Source organism: Anomaloglossus baeobatrachus, chromosome 4 (assembly GCF_048569485.1).
Source record: "Anomaloglossus baeobatrachus isolate aAnoBae1 chromosome 4, aAnoBae1.hap1, whole genome shotgun sequence".
Taxonomy (NCBI): domain Eukaryota; kingdom Metazoa; phylum Chordata; class Amphibia; order Anura; family Aromobatidae; genus Anomaloglossus; species Anomaloglossus baeobatrachus.
In genome coordinates this window covers 657,505,462-657,528,873 of record NC_134356.1, presented here as the reverse complement: position 1 = coordinate 657,528,873, position 23,412 = coordinate 657,505,462, and the positions used below count along the sequence as shown (strand labels likewise).

At 49.1% G+C, this 23,412-nt stretch overlaps 1 protein-coding gene across 1 annotated transcript in view; it reads right to left on the bottom strand.

Annotated features, from left to right (window-relative positions):
• Positions 1 to 20,854, bottom strand: part of ILF3 (interleukin enhancer binding factor 3) — a 40,788-nt gene extending 19,934 nt beyond the window's left edge. The window contains exons 1-17 of the mRNA XM_075346515.1: positions 20,717 to 20,854; positions 13,853 to 13,918; positions 13,532 to 13,761; positions 13,234 to 13,420; positions 12,997 to 13,144; positions 11,709 to 11,800; positions 11,154 to 11,249; positions 10,428 to 10,539; positions 10,234 to 10,331; positions 10,012 to 10,123; positions 9,722 to 9,832; positions 8,013 to 8,212; positions 7,774 to 7,914; positions 7,561 to 7,698; positions 7,208 to 7,381; positions 7,000 to 7,126; positions 6,858 to 6,920 (exon numbers count right to left, since the gene is read on the bottom strand). Of these exons, the coding sequence (XP_075202630.1) occupies positions 6,858 to 6,920; positions 7,000 to 7,126; positions 7,208 to 7,381; positions 7,561 to 7,698; positions 7,774 to 7,914; positions 8,013 to 8,212; positions 9,722 to 9,832; positions 10,012 to 10,123; positions 10,234 to 10,331; positions 10,428 to 10,539; positions 11,154 to 11,249; positions 11,709 to 11,800; positions 12,997 to 13,144; positions 13,234 to 13,420; positions 13,532 to 13,761; positions 13,853 to 13,855 (2,032 nt within the window). The 5' untranslated portion in view covers positions 13,856 to 13,918; positions 20,717 to 20,854. The remainder of the gene's footprint in view (positions 1 to 6,857; positions 6,921 to 6,999; positions 7,127 to 7,207; positions 7,382 to 7,560; positions 7,699 to 7,773; positions 7,915 to 8,012; positions 8,213 to 9,721; positions 9,833 to 10,011; positions 10,124 to 10,233; positions 10,332 to 10,427; positions 10,540 to 11,153; positions 11,250 to 11,708; positions 11,801 to 12,996; positions 13,145 to 13,233; positions 13,421 to 13,531; positions 13,762 to 13,852; positions 13,919 to 20,716) is intronic.
• Positions 20,855 to 23,412: the final 2,558 nt, after the last annotated feature.

Below are 23,412 nucleotides of genomic sequence, written 5' to 3'. Positions count from 1 at the left end.
AAACACGTCCGGGTGAAGAGACCATTCCCCTGCGTCCATGCCCTGGCGACTGAGAGTCTGCTTCCCAGTTTTCTACGCCTGGGATGTGAACTGCGGATATGGTGGAGGCTGTGGCTTCCACCCACAGCAGAATCCGCCGGACTTCCTGGAAGGCTTGCTGACTGCGTGTCCCGCCTTGGTGGTTGATGTATGCCACCGCCGTGGCGTTGTCCGACTGAATTCGGATCTGCTTGCCTTCCAGCCACGGCTGGAACGCCTTTAGGGCAAGATACACTGCCCTTATCTCCAGAACATTGATCTGGAGGGAGGACTCTGGCTGAGTCCAGGTACCCTGAGCCCTGTGGTGGAGAGAGACCGCTCCCCACCCTGACAGACTCGCGTCCGTCGTGACCACAGCCCAAAATGGGGGCAGGAAGGATTTCCCCTTCGACAAAGAAGTGGGAAGAAGCCACCACTGAAGGGAGGCCTTGGCCGCCCGAGAAAGGGAGACGTTCCTGTCGAGGGACGTCGACTTCCTGTCCCATTTGCGGAGAATGTCCCATTGAAGTGGACGCAGATGAAACTGCGCAAAAGGAACTGCCTCCATTGCTGCCACCATCTTCCCTAGGAAGTGCATGAGGCGCCTCAGGGGGTGCGACTGGGCTCGAAGGAGAGATTGCACCCCTGTCTGTAGTGAACGCTGTTTGTCCAGCGGAAGTTTCACTATCGCTGAGAGAGTATGAAACTCCATGCCAAGATATGTCAGCGATTGGGCCGGTGTCAATTTTGACTTTGGGAAATTGATGATCCACCCGAATCTCTGGAGAGTCTCCAGCGCAATGTTCAGGCTGTGTTGGCATGCCACCCGAGAGGGGGCCTTGACAAGAAGATCGTCTAAGTAAGGGATCACCGAGTGTCCCTGAGAGTGTAGGACTGCTACCACTGTTGCCATGACCTTAGTGAAGACCCGTGGGGCTGTCGCCAGGCCGAAAGGCAGTGCCACGAACTGAAGGTGTTCGTCCCCGATGGCGAAACGCAGGAAGCGCTGATGCTCTGGTGCAATCGGCACGTGGAGATAAGCATCCCTGATGTCGATTGATGCTAGGAAGTCTCCTTGGGACATCGAGGCGATGACGGAGCGGAGAGATTCCATCCGGAACCGCCTGGTTTTCACGTGTCTGTTGAGCAGTTTTAGGTCCAGAACGGGACGGAAAGATCCGTCCTTTTTTGGCACCACAAACAAGTTGGAGTAAAAACCGTGACCCCATTGCTGAAGGGGAACAGGGATCACCACTCCTTCTGCCTTCAGAGTGTTCACCGCCTGAAGAAGAGCATCGGCTCGCTCGGGGGGGCGGAGATGTTCTGAAGAAACGAGTCGGGGGACGAGAGCTGAACTCTATCCTGTAACCGTGAGACAGAATGTCTCTCACCCATCGGTCTTGGACATGTGGCAACCAGGCGTCGCAAAAGCGGGAGAGCCTGCCACCGACCGAGGATGCGGTTTGGGGAGGCCGAAAGCCATGAGGAGGCCGCTTTGGGAGCGGTTCCTCCGGCGTTCTTTTTAGGACGTGACTTAGACCGCCATGAATCGGAGTTCCTCTGACCCTTCTGTGGCCTGTTGGACGAGGAGAATTGAGACCTGGCTGAGGGCCGAAAGGACCGAAACCTCGATTGTACCTTCCGTTGTTGAGGTCTGGTTTGGACTGGGGTAAGGACGAGTCCTTTCCCTTGGATTGTTTAATGATTTCATCCAATCGCTCGCCAAACAGGCGATCGCCAGAAAATGGCAAACCGGTTAAGAACTTCTTGGAAGCAGAGTCTGCCTTCCATTCACGTAGCCACATGGCCCTGCGGACTGCCACTGAATTGGCGGATGCTACCGCCGTACGGCTCGCAGAGTCCAGGACAGCATTCATGGCTTAGGACGCAAACGCCGACGCCTGAGAGGTTAAGGACACAACCTGCGGAGTAGAGGCACGTGTGACTGCATTAATCTCAGACTGACAAGCTGAGATAGCTTGGAGTGCCCATACGGCTGCGAATGCCGGAGCAAAGGACGCGCCGATAGCTTCATAGATGGATTTCATCAGGAGCTCTGCCTGTCAGTGGCATCCTTGAGTGAAGCACCATCTGCCACTGCAACTATAAATCTAGCCGCCAGTCTAGAGATTGGAGGATCCACCTTGGGACACTGAGCCCAACCCTTGACTACGTCAGGGGGGGGGAAGGGATAACGTGTGTCATTAAGGCGCTTAGTAAAGCGCTTATCTGGAAAAGCCCGGTGTTTCTGGACTGTATCTCTGAAGTCGGAGTGATCAAGAAACGCACACCGTGTACGTTTGGGAAACCTAAAGTGGAATTTCTCCTGCTGAGAAGCTGACTCTGCAATCGGAGGAGCTGGAGGAGAAAGATCCAACACCTGATTGATGGACGCTATAAGGTCGTTTACTATGGCGTCCCCTTCAGGTGTATCAAGGTTGAGCGCGGCGTCAGGATCAGAGTCCTGATCTGCCCCCTCCGCTTCATCCTCCAGAGAGTCCTCATGCTGAGACCCTGAGCAGTGTGATGAAGTCGAGGGAAGTTCCCAGCGAGCCCGCTTAGCCGGTCTGGGACTGCGGTCCGTGTCGAGTCCTCACCGTGGGACCTACGAGTCGCCTCAGGAGCACTTTGCTGCTCCAACCGAGGGGGGCCTGGGGACAATGATTCAACAGTGCCCGGGGCCTGTGTTACCGGTCTGGACTGCAAAGCTTCTAGTATCTTAGCAGACCATCTATCCATAGACTCAGAAAGTTTGTCAGCAAATACTGCAAACTCTGTCCCTGTCACCTGGACAGTGGCAGCAGGTGGTTCCACCTGGGCCGAGGGTCCCACCAGTGGCAGAGGCTCCGGCTGAGTGAGTCACAGGGGCCGAGCATTGCACACAATGAGGGTAGGTGGAACCTGCAGGTAGCATAGCCGCACATGAGGTACAGGTTGCAAAGTAAGCCAGTGCCTTGGCACCCTTGCTTTTTGTGGACGACATGCTGTTGTCTCCTCTTAGAGCAATCAGAGAGGGTATATAGCCAAAAGCAAATAGTGCAGCCGTACAGAGTAAATGTATACAATATAAGCATATAAATATACACTTCGGCACCCAGGGGGGCCAGCACCTAGTAACAGGTGCTGCTTACCGACCGCCTGCAGCGGTTGTGTGACCACCAGATTCCCTGTCTGGGCCTCCCAGAGCTGTAGAGCTCGGTGTTGTCTCCCCTCTGAAGTTCTCCAGCGTCTGAAGTGCTGATCGGAATGGCTGCCAGCGTTCTGAGAGGAGGAGGGAGCCGTGGGTGTTCCTCAGAAAGTGCGGGAATCTGGTGCCCCACGGTGCTCAGTGAGGGGGGAGGAGGATACGAAGTATGCTCCAGCCCTCAGCGCTGACGTCCAGTGCAGCGCCCCGCCCTTCCCCTGACTGGCAGGCCCGGGGGCGGGAGTATGCGGTACTAGGCCGCAAAAGCCGGGGACTAAAGTTATAAGCGCGGCCGGCAAACAAGCGCGGTCAGCGCGGTAGTCCCGGCGCACAAACACCCAGCAGCTGCTGCAGCGTCCATTACACAGGCGCTCTATGCGCCGTCCCCAAGGGGACACAGAGTACCTCAGGAGCAGGGCCTGTCCCTGACGATACCCGGTCTCCTGTCCAGCAGATTCCCCCAGGGGCTGCGGAGGGAGCACGGTCCCAGTGCCTGGTGACCGGTTGGGATCCCACTTCACCCAGAGCCCCTAAGGGATGGGGAAGGAAAACAGCATGTGGCTCCAGCCTTTGTACCCGCAATGGGTACCTCAACCTTAACACCGCCGACCAGAGTGGGGTGAGAAGGGAGCATGCCGGGGGCCCTGTTATGGGCCCTCTTTTCTTCCATCCGATAAAGTCAGCTGCTGACTAAATTGTGGAGCTTGCGTGCATGTATGCCTCCTTCAACACAAAGCATAAAAACTGAGGAGCCCGTGATGCACGGGGGGGGGGGGGGGTGTATAGGCAGAGGGGAGGGGCTTACACTTTTAAGTGTAATACTTTGTGTGGCCTCCGGAGGCAGAAGCTATACACCCAATTGTCTGGGTCTCCCAATGGAGCGACAAAGAAAAGGGGTTTTTCCAACAAAACATCAGATTAGTGTTAAGGGTGCTTTACACGCTGCGACATCGCTAGTGATCTCGTAAGCGATGTGACGCCAGATCGCACATGTGACCGGTGCTATAAAAACGACCCATGTGCGATCTCGGCAGATCGCATCTGCGATCTGGCGTGTCACATCGCTAACGAGATTGCTAGCCATGTCGCAGCGTGTAACGCACCCTTTAGTCTCACATCACTGCATCTTAAATTACGAGTGTCAGTTTCCACGCTAGTTTGTACAAGATTTATTAAAACATTATGAACACGCAAAATAAAAACCGCAAGTTTCCGACAATAAAAACCACTAAGTAAAAATTATATTTGCCCAGGTGGGGAGGGGGTCTCCAGTAATCATGAGGGTAGGGGGGAGATTGGGGCACGGCAACATCTGATCATGGAGGTACAGAGAAATGACTGGCCAAGTGACACTTCAACCACCGACTTGAACAAAAAGTTCCACTTGTGAAAAAATAAAAAAAAAAAGTGAAAACTGCACAATTTGATTTTAAGAGGTCGCAGGCTACGGTCTGTAAGCTTGAAGTGAACAGTTTCCAAAATATTTTCGTGTGGGGAGGAGAAAAAAAAAAAGCCACAGCAGAGCTTTCCTCTTGGAGCTCAAGACGGTCGGGAATAATGAGCTGGTTTGTGGGTGTTTTTGAGAGGGTGAGTGAAATACTCTACAGATGGTCTAAGCAGATGCAAAATCATGATAACCGTAGCAGTCTGTGAAAAAGTCACCTACAAAAAGGGGGAGACAGCAGAGAGAAATAATAATTAGAATCCTCTGTAGAGCGGCCATCGTGCCAGATAATTTATTGTATTTAATTTTTTAATTATTTTTTTTTAGATTTCTCTGCTTCTGTCTCCCCCTCCTTCCCCCACCATAAGAAAAGACGAGCCTTCGTGTGGGGCGGATGTGCTAGGTTTTTTTTTTATATATACACGATTATGATTTCTTAAAACCAGAGCAGAGAAACTTAAAAATAAATAAGTAAAAAAAAAAAATAATAAAAAAATTAGAAGTTCTGACAGAATTAACGCACATTATTACTGAATATACGCTGCACAGCGGGGAAGCAGTTGTGACAGGGGCTGCACCAATACAGGACATAATGCAGCCCACTCCTGCCAGTAACAACCACCCTAGCGTGACTGGGATTCCCCAGCATGCCTTGTGTTACTGGTGGAAGAGCAGACGTTCAGGATTGCTTCCTCGCTGTGACGGCGGAGTTCAGATTTAAAGCCAACCAACATATAAGCTGCTCCTGATATGATTTCTGTAACATTTGTAAGGCTATGTGCCCACGGGAGCTTGTTTCTGCGGATTTTGCCGCGGAAAACCTGCGGATTGGTCAAGATTTTCCAGATAAATCCGCAGGTTTTAGCAAGTACAGACACTCCCCAGGTTATCCTATGGGACATTGAGAGTGCTGTGTCCACGCTGCGGAACATGTTGCGGATGTCCCGCAGCCGCACGTAACTGCATGTCAATTATTCATGCAGAATTACCTGCGGAAATCGCTGCGGGAAACATGCGCTCGTACCTGCGGATACATCCGCAGGTACGAGCGCCCGTGGGCACATAGCCTAAGACATTGAAATGGTGACAAAAGGTCCGTGTGTCGCAGTTTGTGAGGCTTTATTTGCACACTACAGAGAGGACACAATAGGTTTATCAACTGGATGGATAAGTGCAGACAAAGCGGCCACATAATTGACGACACATCGGAGGATCTGCCAAATTTATGTCTAACCGTTCACAGTAAAAGCAGCTTATTTTCAGCCGGTTTACCTTTGCATATCGAGGGCAGAATTCTAGTGCCGCCGCATAGGCAAAAGGGAAAACGGAGGTTTAAAGGGAACCAGTCACCTCTTTTTTGGCTTATAAGCTGCAGCTACCACCATCGGGCTCTTATCTACAGTATTCTAACATGCTGTATATAAGAGCCCAGGTCGGGGGTATAACATAAGAAACACTTTATAATACTTACCTAACGGTCGCACAGCGGGCCTTATGGGCATCTCCGTTGTCCGGTGCCACCTCTTTTGGCCATCTTTGTGCTCCTTCTCTAGCCGCAGTGCATGACTGGCCTGACGTCATCCACTCTCGCCGGCATTCAGGTCAGATCAAAATATTGTAGTGCGCCTGCACAGGACCGGCACGTGTATGAGACTCATGCACCCAGGCTTCAGAAGGAGGACGAAGATGGCTGAAAGAGGAGGCACCGGCACCGGAGAATGGAGACTCCCATTAGGCCTATCGCACGACCGTTAGGTAAGGATTATATAAAGTGTTTGTTATACTGGTGGCCGCAGCTTACTACGCCAAAAAAGTGGTGACAGGTTCTGTTTAATCAAATAGTGATCAACATCTGATGTAATAAAGTGCAGTAACGCGTCTACTTTCTGGACAATACATAGGCTTTGGCTCTCAACGCCATGACAGAAGTGGCCTTTCCAGTAGGATTCCTGCCCTCTTTAGAGGACTAGCATGAAAGAAAAAAAAAAAAAAAAATTGGGAGTGACATGGACAGTACACAAGAGGTTCCAGTTTCTGCAAAGATCACAAATCAGTAGTCTGTATCTGTATGGGATGTGAAGAAACCTAATACAAGACTAGTAGGGAGGTGTTAAAAACAAAAAACCTTTCGATCACATGGCCTACAGCCGAGTCACGCATCTTCATAGTAAATGCTTTGACCTAAGGACTGTAATTGCGCTCGAAACTTACTATATCCGGCTGTTGCCGACGTTTGATAGTTGTAGTTTCCTCCGTAGCCGCCGCCATAGCCACCTTAAAACAAAACCGGATTTTATGAAATAAGCAGTCACCCCCTAAAGTCTGCCAAGACGAGCTGCAGCCTCTGCCTTACCTGAATTCATGTAGCCGTGATTGCCTCCGAAGCCACGTCCCCGGCCTCGGCCGCGATTCATCCCTCCTCTGCCTCGCCCCCGCATGCCCTGGGGTGGGGGAACTTCACTGTACATCATGCCAAAGCCCTGGTTGGAACAGTTAAGTTTAGCAAGGAGAAACATTACCAAGAAAACCCATCTTAAGATGTTCAGTTAAGCCAGGCTTACTTTTCCTCCTCTGGGGCCACCCCTGGACATCATTGGGGGCCGCTTCTTTTTGGGAGCTTCCGGGTACATATTATAGTCGGGAAAGAGCTTCTCTAGAGCAGCTAGGGCGGCATAGGCCTTGGCAACCTTCTTGTTGGAGCCGGAGCCTTGGAATTTCGCACTGTCTACTTCGACCTTTGTAAATAGAAGAGTTAGACTGTCACATAGTGCAGTGACGTGTTGGTACTAAATAGGGCCTTTTTATACCCCCATGCAGGATCTAATACAGCAGCGTTTTACAATAAATAAGGAGCGCCTCCATTAAGGCTGAAGACGTTGCATCCCTTATTTACCACCAATTGTAGGACCGTTACCTCCATGACAAATCGCTTGTCGTGGCTGCCCCCAGTCTCCGATATAAGCTCGTACTTCAGGCCACGTCTCTTCTCGTTAAGCTCCATGACTGGATTCTTTCCATGCTTTGTGAGGATGGGACCTTGCTGTTTTGCACCCTAAAAACATCACATACAACTAAGTATCCAAACAGTGGAGTCTCAATAAGTCTTCTTCCAGACAGGAGCCCCTACCTCGCCTTGGTCTGTGGGGGAAGCGCCATCACCCTGAGCAGAGTCATTCTGCACCGGCGTCTGGACCACTGGTTTCTGCTCAACCTCTTCAGTTTCCTCCTTTTCTTCAATCCCTGTAGGAAGCCCCATGTCTTGCAAAACCTAAAAAGTTACACAGGGTCATGTACCCTGCTTTCCAAAAACTAAAATGAACACAAAAGCAGACAGCCAGCCACGAGGAATCACACCCCTGCTCATACCTTCACTGCAACGTGAAGCTTGGCAGTCTTCTTAGATTGCCCCGATGCCTCGAAGTTCTTGTCATCCACTTCTACAGACATGGTGAAGACGGGAGCGTGGACAGGACCGGTCTGGGACACCAGCTTGTACTGGAGGCCTGGCTTCAGCTGGTTTAGTCTCATCAGGGCATTCATAGCTTGTGGTGGCTCCGTCTTCTCATCTGTACGGAATTACACGTTTATCTCACCTTCTTACAGCAATGGCTTCACTGCTGACATCCACCATTTACATCTGCTCTTAATGTGCATCGCTACAGGACAGACTATCCCTGTACAGAAGACACCTGGAGCCCTCAATGGATGTATCCCACATCTACATGGCATTTATCTGCTTAGTGGTCTGCAAGCCTCACCCAGAAGGATTAGTTCACATGAAAATAGAAGTGTTGCCACCTACAGTATTTAGTTGAATAGAGGGGAAAGGGGGGAGGGGGGTGGGGGACAACAACCCTGGAGACCACGGCAGTCCTAACCCAGTGCTGCTGTCATGAAAGGGGTGGCGAGGGAACATCACAAGCCACGACATACCCTAGAAGAAATGTGAGGGTAGGCCTGAGCAATAGGCAGTTTGTCCAGATGTAATAAGATGTGCGTGTAAATAATCAAAGTACAGATGTCATTGCATAATTGTCTATATGACAATCGCCTTAATATGGATTTTAAGATTTGTATTCCGTAATGTGTTAAGATAATGAAGCCATAATGAACAAAAGGTATTCATGACATACTGACAGAATTCATAATCAGTTGGTTCACACCATGTGAGATGTGGGATGTTGACTCCATGTTTTTGCCCCAAAGCTGAAGTTGAATGTTTTATTGTATAATCACAAGATTCTTTAATACACAGGTCAGAAGCTAGCTTCTGCTCAAGCAGTGAGCATGTCATTGTCTGAGTCAATTATATCTGCGCAGATCGATTGGAAATCAGTCTCTGTGACCCTGAGAAATCTCATTTGTGATTTCCCCAAAATTTCCAACCTTGATAGTAACAGTGACCAAGAACTGTGACAGTACGATATACTAGCAGGGTCACACAGTGCCAGAAGCAAGGGGATTGGCAGTCAAACAGTGCTGGAACAGCTTTGGGTCCAATGAGCAGGCACTTAATTTTAGGACAACCATGGGGCCATTTGTACAATATTGCAGCTGATTCTATCCTAATCTAAATCTGGATACAGGATCACTCAGGATCAGTGCATAGATCTCATAAAATGAAGATATGGCAGCAGCACTTCTAGCAGCGATGGACATGTCAGGACTAGAGATAGACAAATAGTAACCATTTGCGTTGGGATTTTTCATTAAAAACAATCCTAAAGTAAAATATTCATTGTAAATAAACCTAATGCACATCAATGGAGAACCTGAGCATCCTTGTGGTGATGAATACTGGAATAGTACCCAATTCAGTAAGCATTATCCCAAACACGAATAGTTACTGCTCGCTCATCTAGTCAGGACCCCAGAGGATAGCCCTCCACTAAGCACTGGGCATAGGTTATTCCATGAATAGAGCAATCCCTGCCCACAAAGTCACCAAGAAGAGCCAAAATACTCAGATCTTAATACTAAGATTACTGCTTAACTAGTGAGGTGTGGCGTTAAAGCTATCCTGACCCGAGAAGTTATATAGTGCCATAGCACTCTGCCTAACACCCCTCAAATACCTTTCTTCTGAATCTTCTTTTTCTTCTTACTTGGCGATTTGTCCTCTCCGTCCTCCTCGATTGGTCGCTTCAGAGCTGGGATAACATAAGTGGTGCTGGGAGGAATTTGGACTGGAACACAAGGGGAGAGAAAAAAAAAAAAAAAGAAAGTCAATAAAAGCAGATAGCAAAGACTAGAAAAGCAATGTAAGGCTAGGGGTCGAAACAGAGGCAAGGATGTCTCCTGTTCCTCCCCACTGCCTCCACCCTGGACTGCTGGCCAGTTTAGTCTCCAGATACCAGTTACATACCTGTGCAGTCAATGGTAGGCTCTGGTTTTAACTTTTTAGGCAACTTTGTGGGCAGAGAGTCCATCCCCAGTACTTTGTGCAACTGTCCAAATGCAGAGAGCCTGAGCGCATGCTGTAGTGGAAAATAAACGAGGGGAGAGAAAAGAAACCACACATTAAACCATAAATGCTCAGAAGTAGGAAAGCCCTGTTTCCCATGCGCTGTAGATAAGGTCTCTGTACCTGAGCGCTGTGGGTTATATCTTCCCGTTGCTGTCTTTCTAGGTGTCCAAGAGCATCTGTAGCTTCTTTTTCACAGGGATCGTGTAATCCGGGACCATCTGTAAATGCAGAAGTACAGGGACCTTTATGGGTCTTGTCTACTGTATAATAAGCTATTCAGCAGGCATGGTCATGTTAATCTCAGATCTACTAACCTGGCATCAATATTCCAGAGCTAAGGCATTCAAGCACTCTCCTGAAGGCTTCACCCGCGGCCATTGGACGGTTGGCGGTTCCAATAGCCTTTTCACAGAGCAACTCAAGAGGCTAAAAAGGAAATAAGCCACAAATTACAAGAAGCCTGGCTGCCATTTATCAAATCCACTACAGCAACTCCTGCACAATGTAGATGTGACACAAAAGCCAAACTAGGACAATGCTAAACATGCAAGGCCAGATCTTCCCTGGGTTTTGAGCTGGCAAAGGCGCTGGGGGTGTGGAAGCCAAAGTCTTTACACTAAACCATTGGAGCCTTAGGCTACTTTCACACATCAGTTTTCTGCATTCAGGCACAATCCTTTTTTTTTCCCTGATCCACAGGATCCGGCAAAAAAAAAAAAAAAAAAAAATAATAAAACCGTATCCACCAGATCCGGTTTTTAATGAATCAGTTATCCGTATCCGGTGGATACGGTTTGCATCCGGTTTGTTTTTTTTGTTTGTTTTTTTTTAAGAATCAGCTTTTTAATTAATTTGGTGCATGCGCAGTTTACAAAAACGGATCCGGTAGGGATGGTTTGGTAGCAATTAGACATATGCACCCAGAGCTGCTCGTGGTTCTGTGCGTGTTATATGATGCAAAGTGAATCACTAACAGAATAGAGGCATTAGTTTTTTTTTTAAAAAAGTGGCCAATCCATTTAAGGCATTAAGATACCTACCCATCCTCTTAATGGTTCCCAGGTTGGTACACGGGTGCACAAGTCTCTCAGCACACGGATAACAACAACGCAGGATTTAAGCCCATTTGCCCTAGCCTGGGACAAGGAAGATGCCAGTTAGTATTCAAAGTTACACTGGCACAAGCCAGAAAAAAGAAAAAAAAAATATATAGTTTATGTAAAAAATAAAAATATATATTTAAAGACATAGTGCTACTTTGTCAAGGGTAAATGTAAGCTATGTTTAATGGATAAGCCTTATGTATGTTACATTAACAATTACAGTGTAGCTATGGTAGGATTACTCTTAGAACAAAGCAGCAACTAATATCTAAGCACTATGTATCCTGGTGATAGGTGTGCTTGTCGCTGCGCTCCTCGGTGGCTGCCTGTGAGTTGACAGGAGCCATTTCAGCACAGCTACTGCTCTGGTGTTTGCTTATATTGTCTTAAAAAAAAGTGAGCTGCTTTACATTAAAGAGAAAAAAAAATAAATAAAATGTATACAATAATGGCAAGTTACTACTTTTAAAACGGAAATAATAAAATGCAAACCTGGAACCACTTGGCGTGTCGGAGTGACGCCAATGCAGCAAGGCATTTCTGCCTGTCCAGAACGTCCGGAGGATCGCTGATTGATAGCGTTTCTATTCATGGATAAGAAGACAAGGCACGGTTTGACCAAGGGGTTGTCTGTCAGCTGGACAGGGGATGAGGCAGCTTCCAGAGGGCAGTGGGGCTTCTCTGTACTACTGCTGACATAATACCCTAGCGGACTGCACTAACAGAAGAAGAGTTCGGGCATCCCTCATCTCCTGCTTTCCCAGTAACTTAGAACATGCCTAATGCCATAAAGCAGCAGTCTGCATAAGATCGCAGCAAGGGCTCAAATAAAACAGGATCACAGACATTGTTAGGAAGTCACATTGAGTTTACGTGACACGTTGCAGCTTAGTTTGGTGCTGAACAGGTGTAAAATGTCAGAATGCTGCTTTAAAGCAAAAAGAGGATAGATAAAGAAAATAAAAAAAGAGAAAGAAAATCCAGGTGCTGACTGCAGGAACTAAGCTAAACCTTCCACCCAGCTCGACTGCCCTGGCCACAGCCCATGACAGAGAGAGTCCTGTTGGTCAAAGGTCCAGCGTCCCTAAAAATCGACAAACTAGAAGTCTTGATGTGATCAATTGTCAGAACCATATAAGCAATATATCATCAGAGAAACAACATGTTGGAAGCAGTCTGTGCTGCAGCAAGACCATGCCATAACACCAGGGTTTTAGATAAGGCTAGCCCATGTGCTGGGAACGTCTCCGACCCTCACTTATTTTATTTTTTTCTTCTAACTTTATCCAAAACGCAAATACTTGCTGGAATTAAACCAACCAAGTAGTCTCTTTGGCTAAGAGACTACTCTGGGTATTCTTGCTGCAACACACACAACCCATATATTAAAAAAAAAAAAAAGAGACACATGCAATAACTAGAAATACATCCTCAACTAAATCTGAATACAGCATCAACCGGGCCTATGTATTCTACATTAAAGCAGGCCCCGTTACCACGGTATGCAAGAGACTGTAATACCCACATAGGGCACCACTAAGTTACAACACATTTGACAAGGCCCAGAAAAGAGGGGAGTATTACAGTATAGATGCTGATCAGCTAATGCCAAGTACAGGTTATAAATCAGCAGAGTGCAATCAAAACTGATTATGTGGATGGGTGCAACACATTACATGGGTCAGGGGAGATAGGAGGAGGATGGGCTTGATAGGAAAATTAGGATGGGGGGGGGGGGGTAATAAGTGTTGGGTTGCAGCCATTCCTCTCCCATTCGTACCTCCTGCGCTCAGCTTCTCCACCTCCTCGCGGACCAGAGTGGACGTCAGGCGGATGTTGAGCGTCAGCTGCGGCTCCTTTGTGTTTTTAATGACAATTGAGGCTTCTCGGATATTGGGCACAACGTCATACTTCTCCTCGGAAACAGACTGCAAGTGAACAAAACCGCAGGTCAGCTCCCCGATCCGCAGCGGAGATGAAGGACTTACGTTTCCAAGGAAACAGATGTGGCACTTACAGCAAACTGCACGACGAGATTGTCCGAGACTTTCTTCAGGAGAGAGATGGTGGGCTTGTCCTTGCATAGAAGAACCAGTTCCAGATCCAAATCCCCCTTCAAGAGAAGGCCTTTGGCAACAAGTCCAACCCTCATCACCCCGCGAAGAGTCCTAGTAGAGTTCTCAGCAGCTTTAGATTCATTACTTCTGGAGGGAAAAGAATAAATAAGTTTCAAGACAGAACATATGTGGCTCAGTGTCACACTAGCCACTATTCATCCCCGGGCCAGTAGTGCATAGAGAGTTGATGATATTTACCCATCCTTGCCCTCGTCTATGGGCTCCTCTGTGATGACAGCCTCTGGCTGGGTAGAGTCTCCGGTGAGAACCTTTTCTTGCTGGTCGATCCAGTCTGACACGGCTTTCAGCGCCCGCTCCGTGTGCGACACCATGTTCTGCACCGCCTCCAGCTCCTCTTGAGTTGGATACACCACAGAGTGTTTGGCCATGACATGGCGGTCATCGTTCAGGAAGATGCGCATGGGACGCTGCAAGTTTGGAGGCAAGACGTTAGGACCACCACATCCCCCCAGAGTTACACATCCTTACAGCAAGTCACTGCCACGTACTACTACTTACCATTGTTGCAGCCTTTATTGATGGGAAAGACTATTTAATGGGATCCTTTACAGGTGGGTCACAGATCTGAAAAATAATAATATTTGTCTAAATATGACCAGGGAAAGATCTGATCATTAGATCTCCATCGAGATGGTCCTGGCCACTCAAGGCAATCAACTGCTCCTGAGCGAGTACCATGTACTATACTCAGGAGCAGTGTGCAGCTCGCTCCATGTCAACCAATTACCGCACAGTCCAGATACAGCTCAACCTAAAAATTCAGAAGAGGCCACCAGAAGCCACACTCGCTACATAACACTGCCAGTGTCCTGTAGTGGTGACGGCTTTGTCCTGACAATTGTTACTATGCAGTAATCCAAGAGAACACGTCTCACCGAACACATTACAAAGCTGCTGTGACCTCCACAGCTCAGTCTGCGCCAGTGACAATAATACCCTGCTGTAATATAAGGTGATTACCAGATACACTTATCTGAAGGATGATGATGACGATTGTGATGAAGGTGAAGAAATTAACCTACCAACTGGGGATCCAGACAAGGTGAGCAGCAAGGAGACCGCCAAGACACTGGGGCTGAGCTGAAGGACACGCTATTACTGCCCTGGTACTCCTGGCAAGATACCAAGTCTGCATACTGCACTACACCATGTCACAGCAGGACGATGTCAAGGTCCTTTTACCTCCACAATCTCACAGAATGAAAAAGACGATCAGACAATACAACGCCCCACCATCGAGGAAAAGCAAAAAACCTGCACGGCCAAGACAGGCGAATTACGCACATCTGCAGCGCAACATCCCCATCCCCCACCACTAAACACGTAACACAGCCAAATCATCTACACCGAGGTGAATGAACCAGCTGCCAGACAAATCTGTGACTGCTCATCCCCCACAAACAAAAAACCCAATATACCCCCCCACATTGATAGGCATTTGCCTTATACTCCGCTGACAAAAGGATCAGGACTCAAAGGTACAACCTGTGCACGTTCACAACCACATGAGCAATCAGCCGGTCATTCATCAAGTGAACGGATCTTTTCAGCAGCACATCATACTGTGTAATACAGGGCTCAGCCGCCACAGAGATCACGAGCTGCATCATTTATTATACAGCATTGATCAGTGAAGGTTTTACCCTTGGGGGTGCCAGAGGTAAACAGACACCTACTGTGCTGTATTTTATTGGCTTCTCTCACTTGCCAGTATAACTGACTTTGTGCTTCCATTTTAAAGCAGACATCTTGGGTATGGGGATCCAGACACTGCTCAGTGTTTGGAAGGAGGTGGCAGGACACTTGCCGCCTGTTGGCATCAGTGACTTACAGGCTGCAATCCAGGATATGCCGTTGTGAATTAACTGTACACTCATCTACATGCGGCCTCATCACACAGCTCTTGTCAAGAGTTCCCAAACAACCTCTATTTGGTGCATATTGCAACAGCAGACTCTGGACCAGGAGGGGAACACAATGCCTGCGTTTGTGAAGAGGCCCTTTAACCCGTTCACCACAGACATTTTCCCCTCCTACCAAGAACCATAACTTATTTTTCTGTCACGGAAGCCATATGAGGGCTTTTTTGTGGAGAGAGTTGCACACTTGAATGACCCCATTCATTCTGCCCTATATTGTGCTGGAAAATTGGAGGGGGATTCAAGGATTATCTTTATTTTTCATTTACCGTGTTCACTATATGGTAAAAACTGATCTGTCAATACAATTTTCCAGCTAAGTACGAGCTTGTAGATCCCAAAAACAGGGTTTTTTCGTCTTTTTTTAGTGGTAAAAATGGATGGCACCCCTCCCCCCCCCCCCCCCGTGTTAGATATGGCCCCCTATGGATGGCACCCCTCCCCCCATGTTAGATATGGCCCCCTATGGATGGCACCCCTCCCCCCATGTTAGATATGGCCACCTATGGATGGCACCCCCTCCCCCCCGTGTTAGATATGGCCCCCTATGGATGGCACCCCTCCCCCCCGTGTTAGATATGGCCCCCTATGGATGGCTCCCCTCCCCCCGTGTTGGATATGGCCCCCTATGGATGGCACCCCTCCCCCCGTGTTAGATATGGCCCCCCTCCCCCCGTGTTAGATATGGCCCCCTATGGATGGCCCCCCTCCCCCCGTGTTAGATATGGCCCCCTATGGATGGCACCCCTCCCCCATGTTAGATATGGCCCCCTATGGATGGCACCCCTCCCCCCATGTTAGATATGGCCACCTATGGATGGCACGGTTAGATATGGCCCCCCTCCCCCCCGTGTTAGATATGGCCCCCTATGGATGGCCCCCCTCCCCCCGTGTTAGATATGGCCCCACCTATGATGGCACCCCCTCCCCCATGTTAGATATGGCCCCCTATGGATGGCACCCCTCACCATGTTAGATATGGCCCCCCCCCTCCCCTGTGTTGGATATGGCCCCCTATGGAGCACCCCTCCCTGTGTTGGATATGGCCCCCCTATGGATGGCACCCCTCCCCCCGTGTTAGATATGGCCACCCTATGCGGATTGGCACCCCTCCCCATGTTAGATATGGCCCCCTATGATAGGCCACCCCTCCCCCATGTTAGATATGGCCCCCCTCTCCCCTGTGTTTGATATGGCCTCCCCCCTCACCCCTATGCCGATGGCACCCCTCCCCCCCCCCATGTTAGATATGGCCCCCCTATGGATGGCACCCCTCCCCCCATGTTAGATCCTTATGGCCCCCCCTCCCCCTGTGTTGGATATGGCCCCCTATGGATGGCACCCCTCCACGTGTGTTGGATATGGCCCCCTGTGGATGGCACCCCTCCCCCCGTGTTAGATATGGCCCCCTATGGATGGCACCCCCGTCCCCCCCATGTTAGATATGGCCCCCCTATGGATGGCACCCCTCCCCATGTTAGATATGGCCCCCCTCCCCCCATGTTAGATATGGCCCCCCCTCCCCCCCCATGTTAGATATGGCCCCCTTATGGATGGCACCCCCTCCCCCCCCGTGTTAGATATGGCCCACCCTATGGATGCCACCACCCCTCCCCCAGTGTTGGATATGGCAACCTATGGATGGCACCCCCTCCCCCTGTGTTGGATATGGCGCCCTATGGATGGCACCTCTCCCCCTGTGTTGGATATGGCGCTCCTTATGGATGGCACCCCCTCCCCCCTGTGTTAGATATGATAAGAATTGTGTGTGTGGGGAAGTGGTTTCCCCATTTTAATTTTTTTTTCTTTTTTTCTTCATATTTTAAATTGATTTTACTAGTTTCCTTAAGGGGACTTAAAGCCTGCACTATGCAATTGCTTCAGATCTCCTATAAGTGCTGGCATTCACAGGAAGTGAGGTCACAACACTAACAGGAAGTCATCAGCTAACCCCTTGCTGCCATGGCAACCCATTGGCACCCTGTGATTGCATCATGGGGCCACCGAAGACTGTAGGGAATGGCGCGGCCTCCACCGGAGCACATTCTTACTGGATACAGACCCAAGCCCAGTTAGGCTACTTTCACACATCCGGCTTGAGCTCTGCGGCTCAATCCGGCTGTGCAAGCTATGCAACGGATGCGGTGGAAACACCACACATCCTTTGCATACGTTTTTCCTTTGCGGCCAGTCCGGTTTTTTGCCGCTTGCGGCATGCTACTGAGCCATGCGCAGTGGCAAAAACCGCATGCGGTTATTGCCGCATCGCACCCGCATCCGGCCGACATAGGCATGCATTGAAAAATGTGCCGCATCGGCCGAATGCGGCGCGATGTGGTTTTTTTTTGCCGCACCGAAAAAAACGTGCCAGGCAATGTTCCATCCGGCCGCCGCATCGGCTAAATCTGCCACATGCGGCAAAAACCGGATGGGAACGCAAGGCCATGCGGCCACAATGCGGCACTAATTAAAGTCTATGCAGGAAAATCGCAACCGGCAGCAAAAAAAAAACGGTTGCGATTTTCCTGCAAAGTGCCGGATTGTGCCGCATAGCAAAAACCGGAAGTGTGAAAGCAGCCTTAGCTGCACATGTCGGGTGCTCAGATCAGCCGACATATGCAGGGAAAGAAGAAAGCACAGCGTGCGAGTCTGCATCAAAGGGATATTAGAGGAGTCTGCGGTTCCTCAGCGCTGGTGTAAAAAAAAACAAGTGGAATGAGTCCAAGTTGAAATATTTTTTTTTTTAAAAAAAAAGGAATATTTAAACTGACTCATTCCATTCTTATGGCAGTAACACCATATTCTTAATATCACTGTCATGGACTCACAGGGACCTGCTGCAGCCGATTTCATGCACATCAGTAGTTAGTCACAACCACCCCCAAGGAGGCGCCCTTAACCCCTTAACCCCAATAACACTAGACTGCACTTTTTGCCTTAGGTTGCATGTCCAAGAGCAGGGTTCACCAGTGACGAAAAGAATTCACTGCGTCCAAAACGTTGCGTTGTACAGTACAAGCACAATGGATGGGATTTATAGAACTCATGTCCACTGTGCTCGTTTTTCCCACTGCAAAACTGACCTGCGGTGTAGCTTCCCGAGCCGCAGCATAGCCATTTATTGTTGCGGATGCGTACGTGTGCTCCGCAAGGAGAACACAGCAAGAGACCTTAACTGCCCGAGCCTCGATCATGGACACAAGCAGCTGCGGTCTCATGCGGAGGAGGAGACTTGTGGTCCCGCAGGTTAGTACCCCTCCGTGTCCAGAACGCAGTGGGTCCTGATCATGTACACAAAGCTTTTCTTCTACATCAGAAGGAGGGACACGACACACGGCAAATCAGTATGTCCCCAAGCTGGTGAATGGGGGTTAAAGGAACCCGTCACTAAATTTGGGGGCCTATAAGCTGTGGCCCCCACCAGTGGGCTCCTCTACACACCATGCTAACATGCTGTATATAAGAGCCCAGGCCGCTGTGTAGAGCGTTATAAAAGTGTTTTGTTTTGGGGTTTTTTAATAGTCACCTAACAGTCGCTCTGTGTGGTGGAGTTGGGCCACATGGGCGTCTCCGTTCCTCCAGTGCCAACGCCTCATCTTTCAGCCATCTTTGTTTCTGAAGCCGCTGTGCATGGACGCGTCCTACGTCATCCACACTTCCTACGTCATCCACACTTGCCAGCATTCAGGCCCTGAGCAGGGCAGATCAAAGTATTGTAGAGCGTCTGCGCAGGACCTAAATGCCAGCGAGTGTGTATGACAGGACGCGTCATGCCCCCTGGCTTCAGAAGGACAACAAAGATGGCCGAAAGAGGCGGCGCCAGCACTGGAGAACGGAGACGCCCATATGACCCAACTACACCGCAGCGACAGTTTAAGTATTATAAAGTGATTTTTATGTTCTACACAGCGGCCTGGGCTCTTATATACAGCATGTTAGAATGCTGTATACAAGAGCCCAATTGTGGCAGCCACAGCTTATAGGCCCCAAATCTGGTGATAGGTTGCCGTTAAGGATAAACTCCCAGCAAAAATTGTATCTGCAATTACTATTCAAATCTGTATAATGAAGCTGAGCCTCCAGCATCGCTTCTCTACTGACCCATGTGACTAAAATTCACACTATCACTCATGAGGGGGAGGGGCCTGGACACCACTTCCATGCTGCTGTGCCACATCGGTTACACCGAGGAAGTAACACTGGCCCTTGCAGGAGCCAGTACGCCAACAATGAGGAGAACTGGAGCTACACTGGAAATCAGGCATCATTGAGAGCTTTTCTCAATATAGGGGGCACAGCACCTCCAGCCAAGCACGATCTCTAGATCAGTGGAGGTCGGACCCCGGCGATCAGATAAACCACCCCCATCGTAGGTATTGCCCCACTATAAGCCATGTCAGGACACATGGCCTGCTCCAGAAAGTGGTCTGTGAACAACAACATGCTGCCCATCCTCCACAGGACAAAAAAAAAAAAGGGAGGGAGAATAAGAAGCACATCCCATCCCCCATTCAGAATTTGGGGTCCCAGTGGCCAGCAGGTTCTCCCCTACACCCCATTTGAACCTTTAGGATTGACCCTTTAAAAAAGTTAAAATCACTCCTCTGACCAGGAGACCAGTGCAACCACCCACTGCTTTTATATACAAAGAGAGACATGTTGCCCCTCCGAGCACTGGTGGTCACCGCCACACCTAGCAATCACCCAACTCTTGAGGATTTCCCACAGTATGGACACTGACCATTTAAAACCACTGCTGCAGCCAATCCCTGAGCTCTTCTGATATAGCCAAGCAATTAGCTGCAGCAGTGATTCCAATCCAAATCTACTAAGACCAAAGCAGTCACTGGATACTGGAAAGAACTGGAGGAATAAAACCCCTTTAGAACAGGTTAAAGGGGAAAAAAAATAAAAAAATACATATATTTTGCATTAGTATACAAGTGTGAATCCTAAAAAGACAAAAAGCAGTGATAATCAGTCCCCAAAATACAAGTATGTGCAAAGGAAAAGAAAATGGGTGCGTGTCCCTTTAAGAGGTCGCACACTAGCGCCGCACGTGCAATAAGGAAGCTGCAGACAAAGCCCCTGCCATTCGGTCCCGGAAACCCCGCGCTGCCTCAGTCTCCCCCGCACTGCCGCAGCCATTTTCCCCCCCTCTTTTAACACAGACCCACGGTGTAAAAAACGGTTAAGTATAGTAGAATCCGGTGATAAAACCAGCCCGGGTGATAACAATGCCGGTGAAACAAGACAAAATGGCGCCGGTCCCCTCACTAGAGAAAATGGCGGTAGCCATTTTATCAGCATTATCCCTTTTCTTCTTTATTCATAGAATCCCCTGACTACATATAATCCTCCCTCACGTGTAACACCGTAACATTTACCTCAGGAATGAAGGCTTTACCGGGCGAAAACACCGAAAAAAACGGCTCAGACTTACCCGGCGATGTGCGGCCTGACTGCGCAGATAAACGGTCGGAGGAAAGAGGCGGAGCTGAAAGGTGATTGGTTAATCCCACTCACGTGACACCAACCACTGGCGCGAAAGAATGGAAGCGCCCGGCAATGTGGGATAGAACGAATGCGGCCGAGGACAAGGGCATATATAGCAGGAGCTTAGGCCGCCGCCCACTGACGGTGACGTAAACACATTCTATTGGTAGCTGAGAAATCACAGCCGAGGCGTGCAACGCATGGCGAATGGTGATTGGATGAGAGGATTCGTGATGCTGCTGCCAAGATGGCGGCACATAATCACGATGTGCGGCTAAAAGAACAAAGAAGGCCCCATAGAGAATCAGTGATCACCAACGATTTACTGAATTCTCAACGGGCAGAGCTGTGTGCTGTGTGAAAATCCCAAAACACAATAAAACATGAAGCCATAAAGTGGCTATTGTTTGGATGATTTGTATTGAGGTTATAGAGACAATGGATTACACTGAAGTACCACAAGTCCCAGCGTATTCAGAAAATTACTATTATTAAAAAATCTAGGTCTCCACGAAAACAAAAGCTCTGGGGGGTGGTCACCCGCAATTTACATTCTCTGTCACTAAGCAACAGTGGTAACCCCTCTACGTTATATGTTGCCGCTTTTGTTTTTTCCTCTTCATAGACCTCTGAGGGGGGGGGGGTATTTTGGGGTCTGACGAGATGTAGCTGTGAATGACGCTCATTTTATAATACAATGAACAGAAAAACTGGAGAGAAAAAAACCCTGCAGATGTGTCTGTATAGAGAGGAGGGGAAAAACCTGCAGATGTGTCTGTATAGAGAGCGGAGAGAAAAACCTGCAGATGTGTATGTATAGAGAGCGGAGGGAAAAACCTGCAGATGTGTCTGTATAGAGAGCGGAGGGAAAAACCTGCAGATGTGTCTGTATAGAGAGCAGAGGGAAAAACCTGCAGATGTGTCTGTATAGAGAGCGGAGAGAAAAACCTGCAGATGTGTCTGTATAGAGAGCGGAGGGGAAAACCTACAGATGTGTCTGTATAGAGAGCGGAGAGAAAAACCTGCAGATGGGTCTGGATAGAGAGCGGAGGGAAAAACCTGCAGATGGGTCTGGATAGAGAGCGGAGGGAAAAACCTGCAGATGGGTCTGGATAGAGAGTGGAGGGAAAAACCTGCAGATGTGTCTGTATAGAGAGTGGAGGGAAAAACCTGCAGATGGGTCTGGATAGAGAGTGGAGGGAAAAACCTGCAGATGTGTCTGTATAGAGAGCGGAGAGAAAAACCTGCAGATGTGTCTGTATAGAGAGCGGAGGGGAAAACCTACAGATGTGTCTGTATAGAGAGCGGAGAGAAAAACCTGCAGATGGGTCTGGATAGAGAGCGGAGGGAAAAACCTGCAGATGGGTCTGGATAGAGAGCGGAGGGAAAAACCTGCAGATGGGTCTGGATAGAGAGTGGAGGGAAAAACCTGCAGATGTGTCTGTATAGAGAGTGGAGGGAAAAACCTGCAGATGGGTCTGGATAGAGAGTGGAGGGAAAAACCTGCAGATGGGTCTGGATAGAGAGCGGAGGGAAAAATCTGCAGATGTATCTGTATAGAGAGCGGAGGGAGAAACCTGCAGATGTGTCTGTATAGAGAGCAGAGTGAAAAACCCGCAGATGTGTCATTATAGAAAGCGGATGGTAAAACCTGTAGATGTATATATAGAGAGCGGAAGGAAAAACCTGCAGATGTGTCTGTATACAGAGCAAAGGGAAAAACCAGATGTGTCTTTATAGAGAGCGGAGGGAAAAACCTGCAGATGTGTCTGTATAGAGAGCGGAGGGGAAAACCTGCAGATGTGTCTGTATAGAGAGCGGAGGGAAAAACCCGCAGATGTGTCTTTATAGAGAGCAGACGGTAAAACCTGCAGATGTGTATTTATAGAGAGCGGAAGGAAAAACTTGCAGATGTGTCTTTATAGAGAGCAGAGGGAGAAACCTGCAGATGTGTCTGTATAGAGAGCGAAGAGAAAAACCTGCAGATGTGTCTGTATAGAGAGCAGAGGGAAAACCTGCAGATGTGTCTATGTAGAGAGCGGAGGGAGAAACCTGCAGATGTGTCTGTATAGAGAGCAGAGGGAGAAACCCGCAGATGTGTCTGTATAGAGAGTGGAGGGAAAAACCTACAGATGTATCTGTATAGAGAGCGGAGGCAGAAACCTGCAGATGTGTCCGTATAGAGAGCGGAGGGAAAAACTCGCAGATGTGTCTTTATAGAGAGCGGAAGGTAAAACCTGTAGATGTGTATTTATAGAGAGCGGAAGGAAAAACCTGCAGATGTGTCTGTATACAGATCAAAGGGAAAAACCTGCAGATGTGTCTTTATAGAGAGCGGAGGGAAAAACCTGCAGATGTCGTCTGGTTTCAACTGTATGTCCACTTCCTGGTATATACTGTATGTCTAGTTCCTGGGCCCCTCCTGGTATATACAGTGTACCGCCCCGCGGCCTCGGCTGCGACCGCCGAGCCGCTCGAGTCCGGGCTCGTGTGTGTGTCGGTGGCTCGAGCGCCTCCGGACCCGGGGGTCACGTCGCTCTGGAAGGGTGTAGTGGCGGTGCACGCAGGGGTTGTGGGGGGGTGGTTGTTTTGGGTAAAGTTCGTGACGACCACCCACAGGTTGTGGTGATGGTGGAACCACCG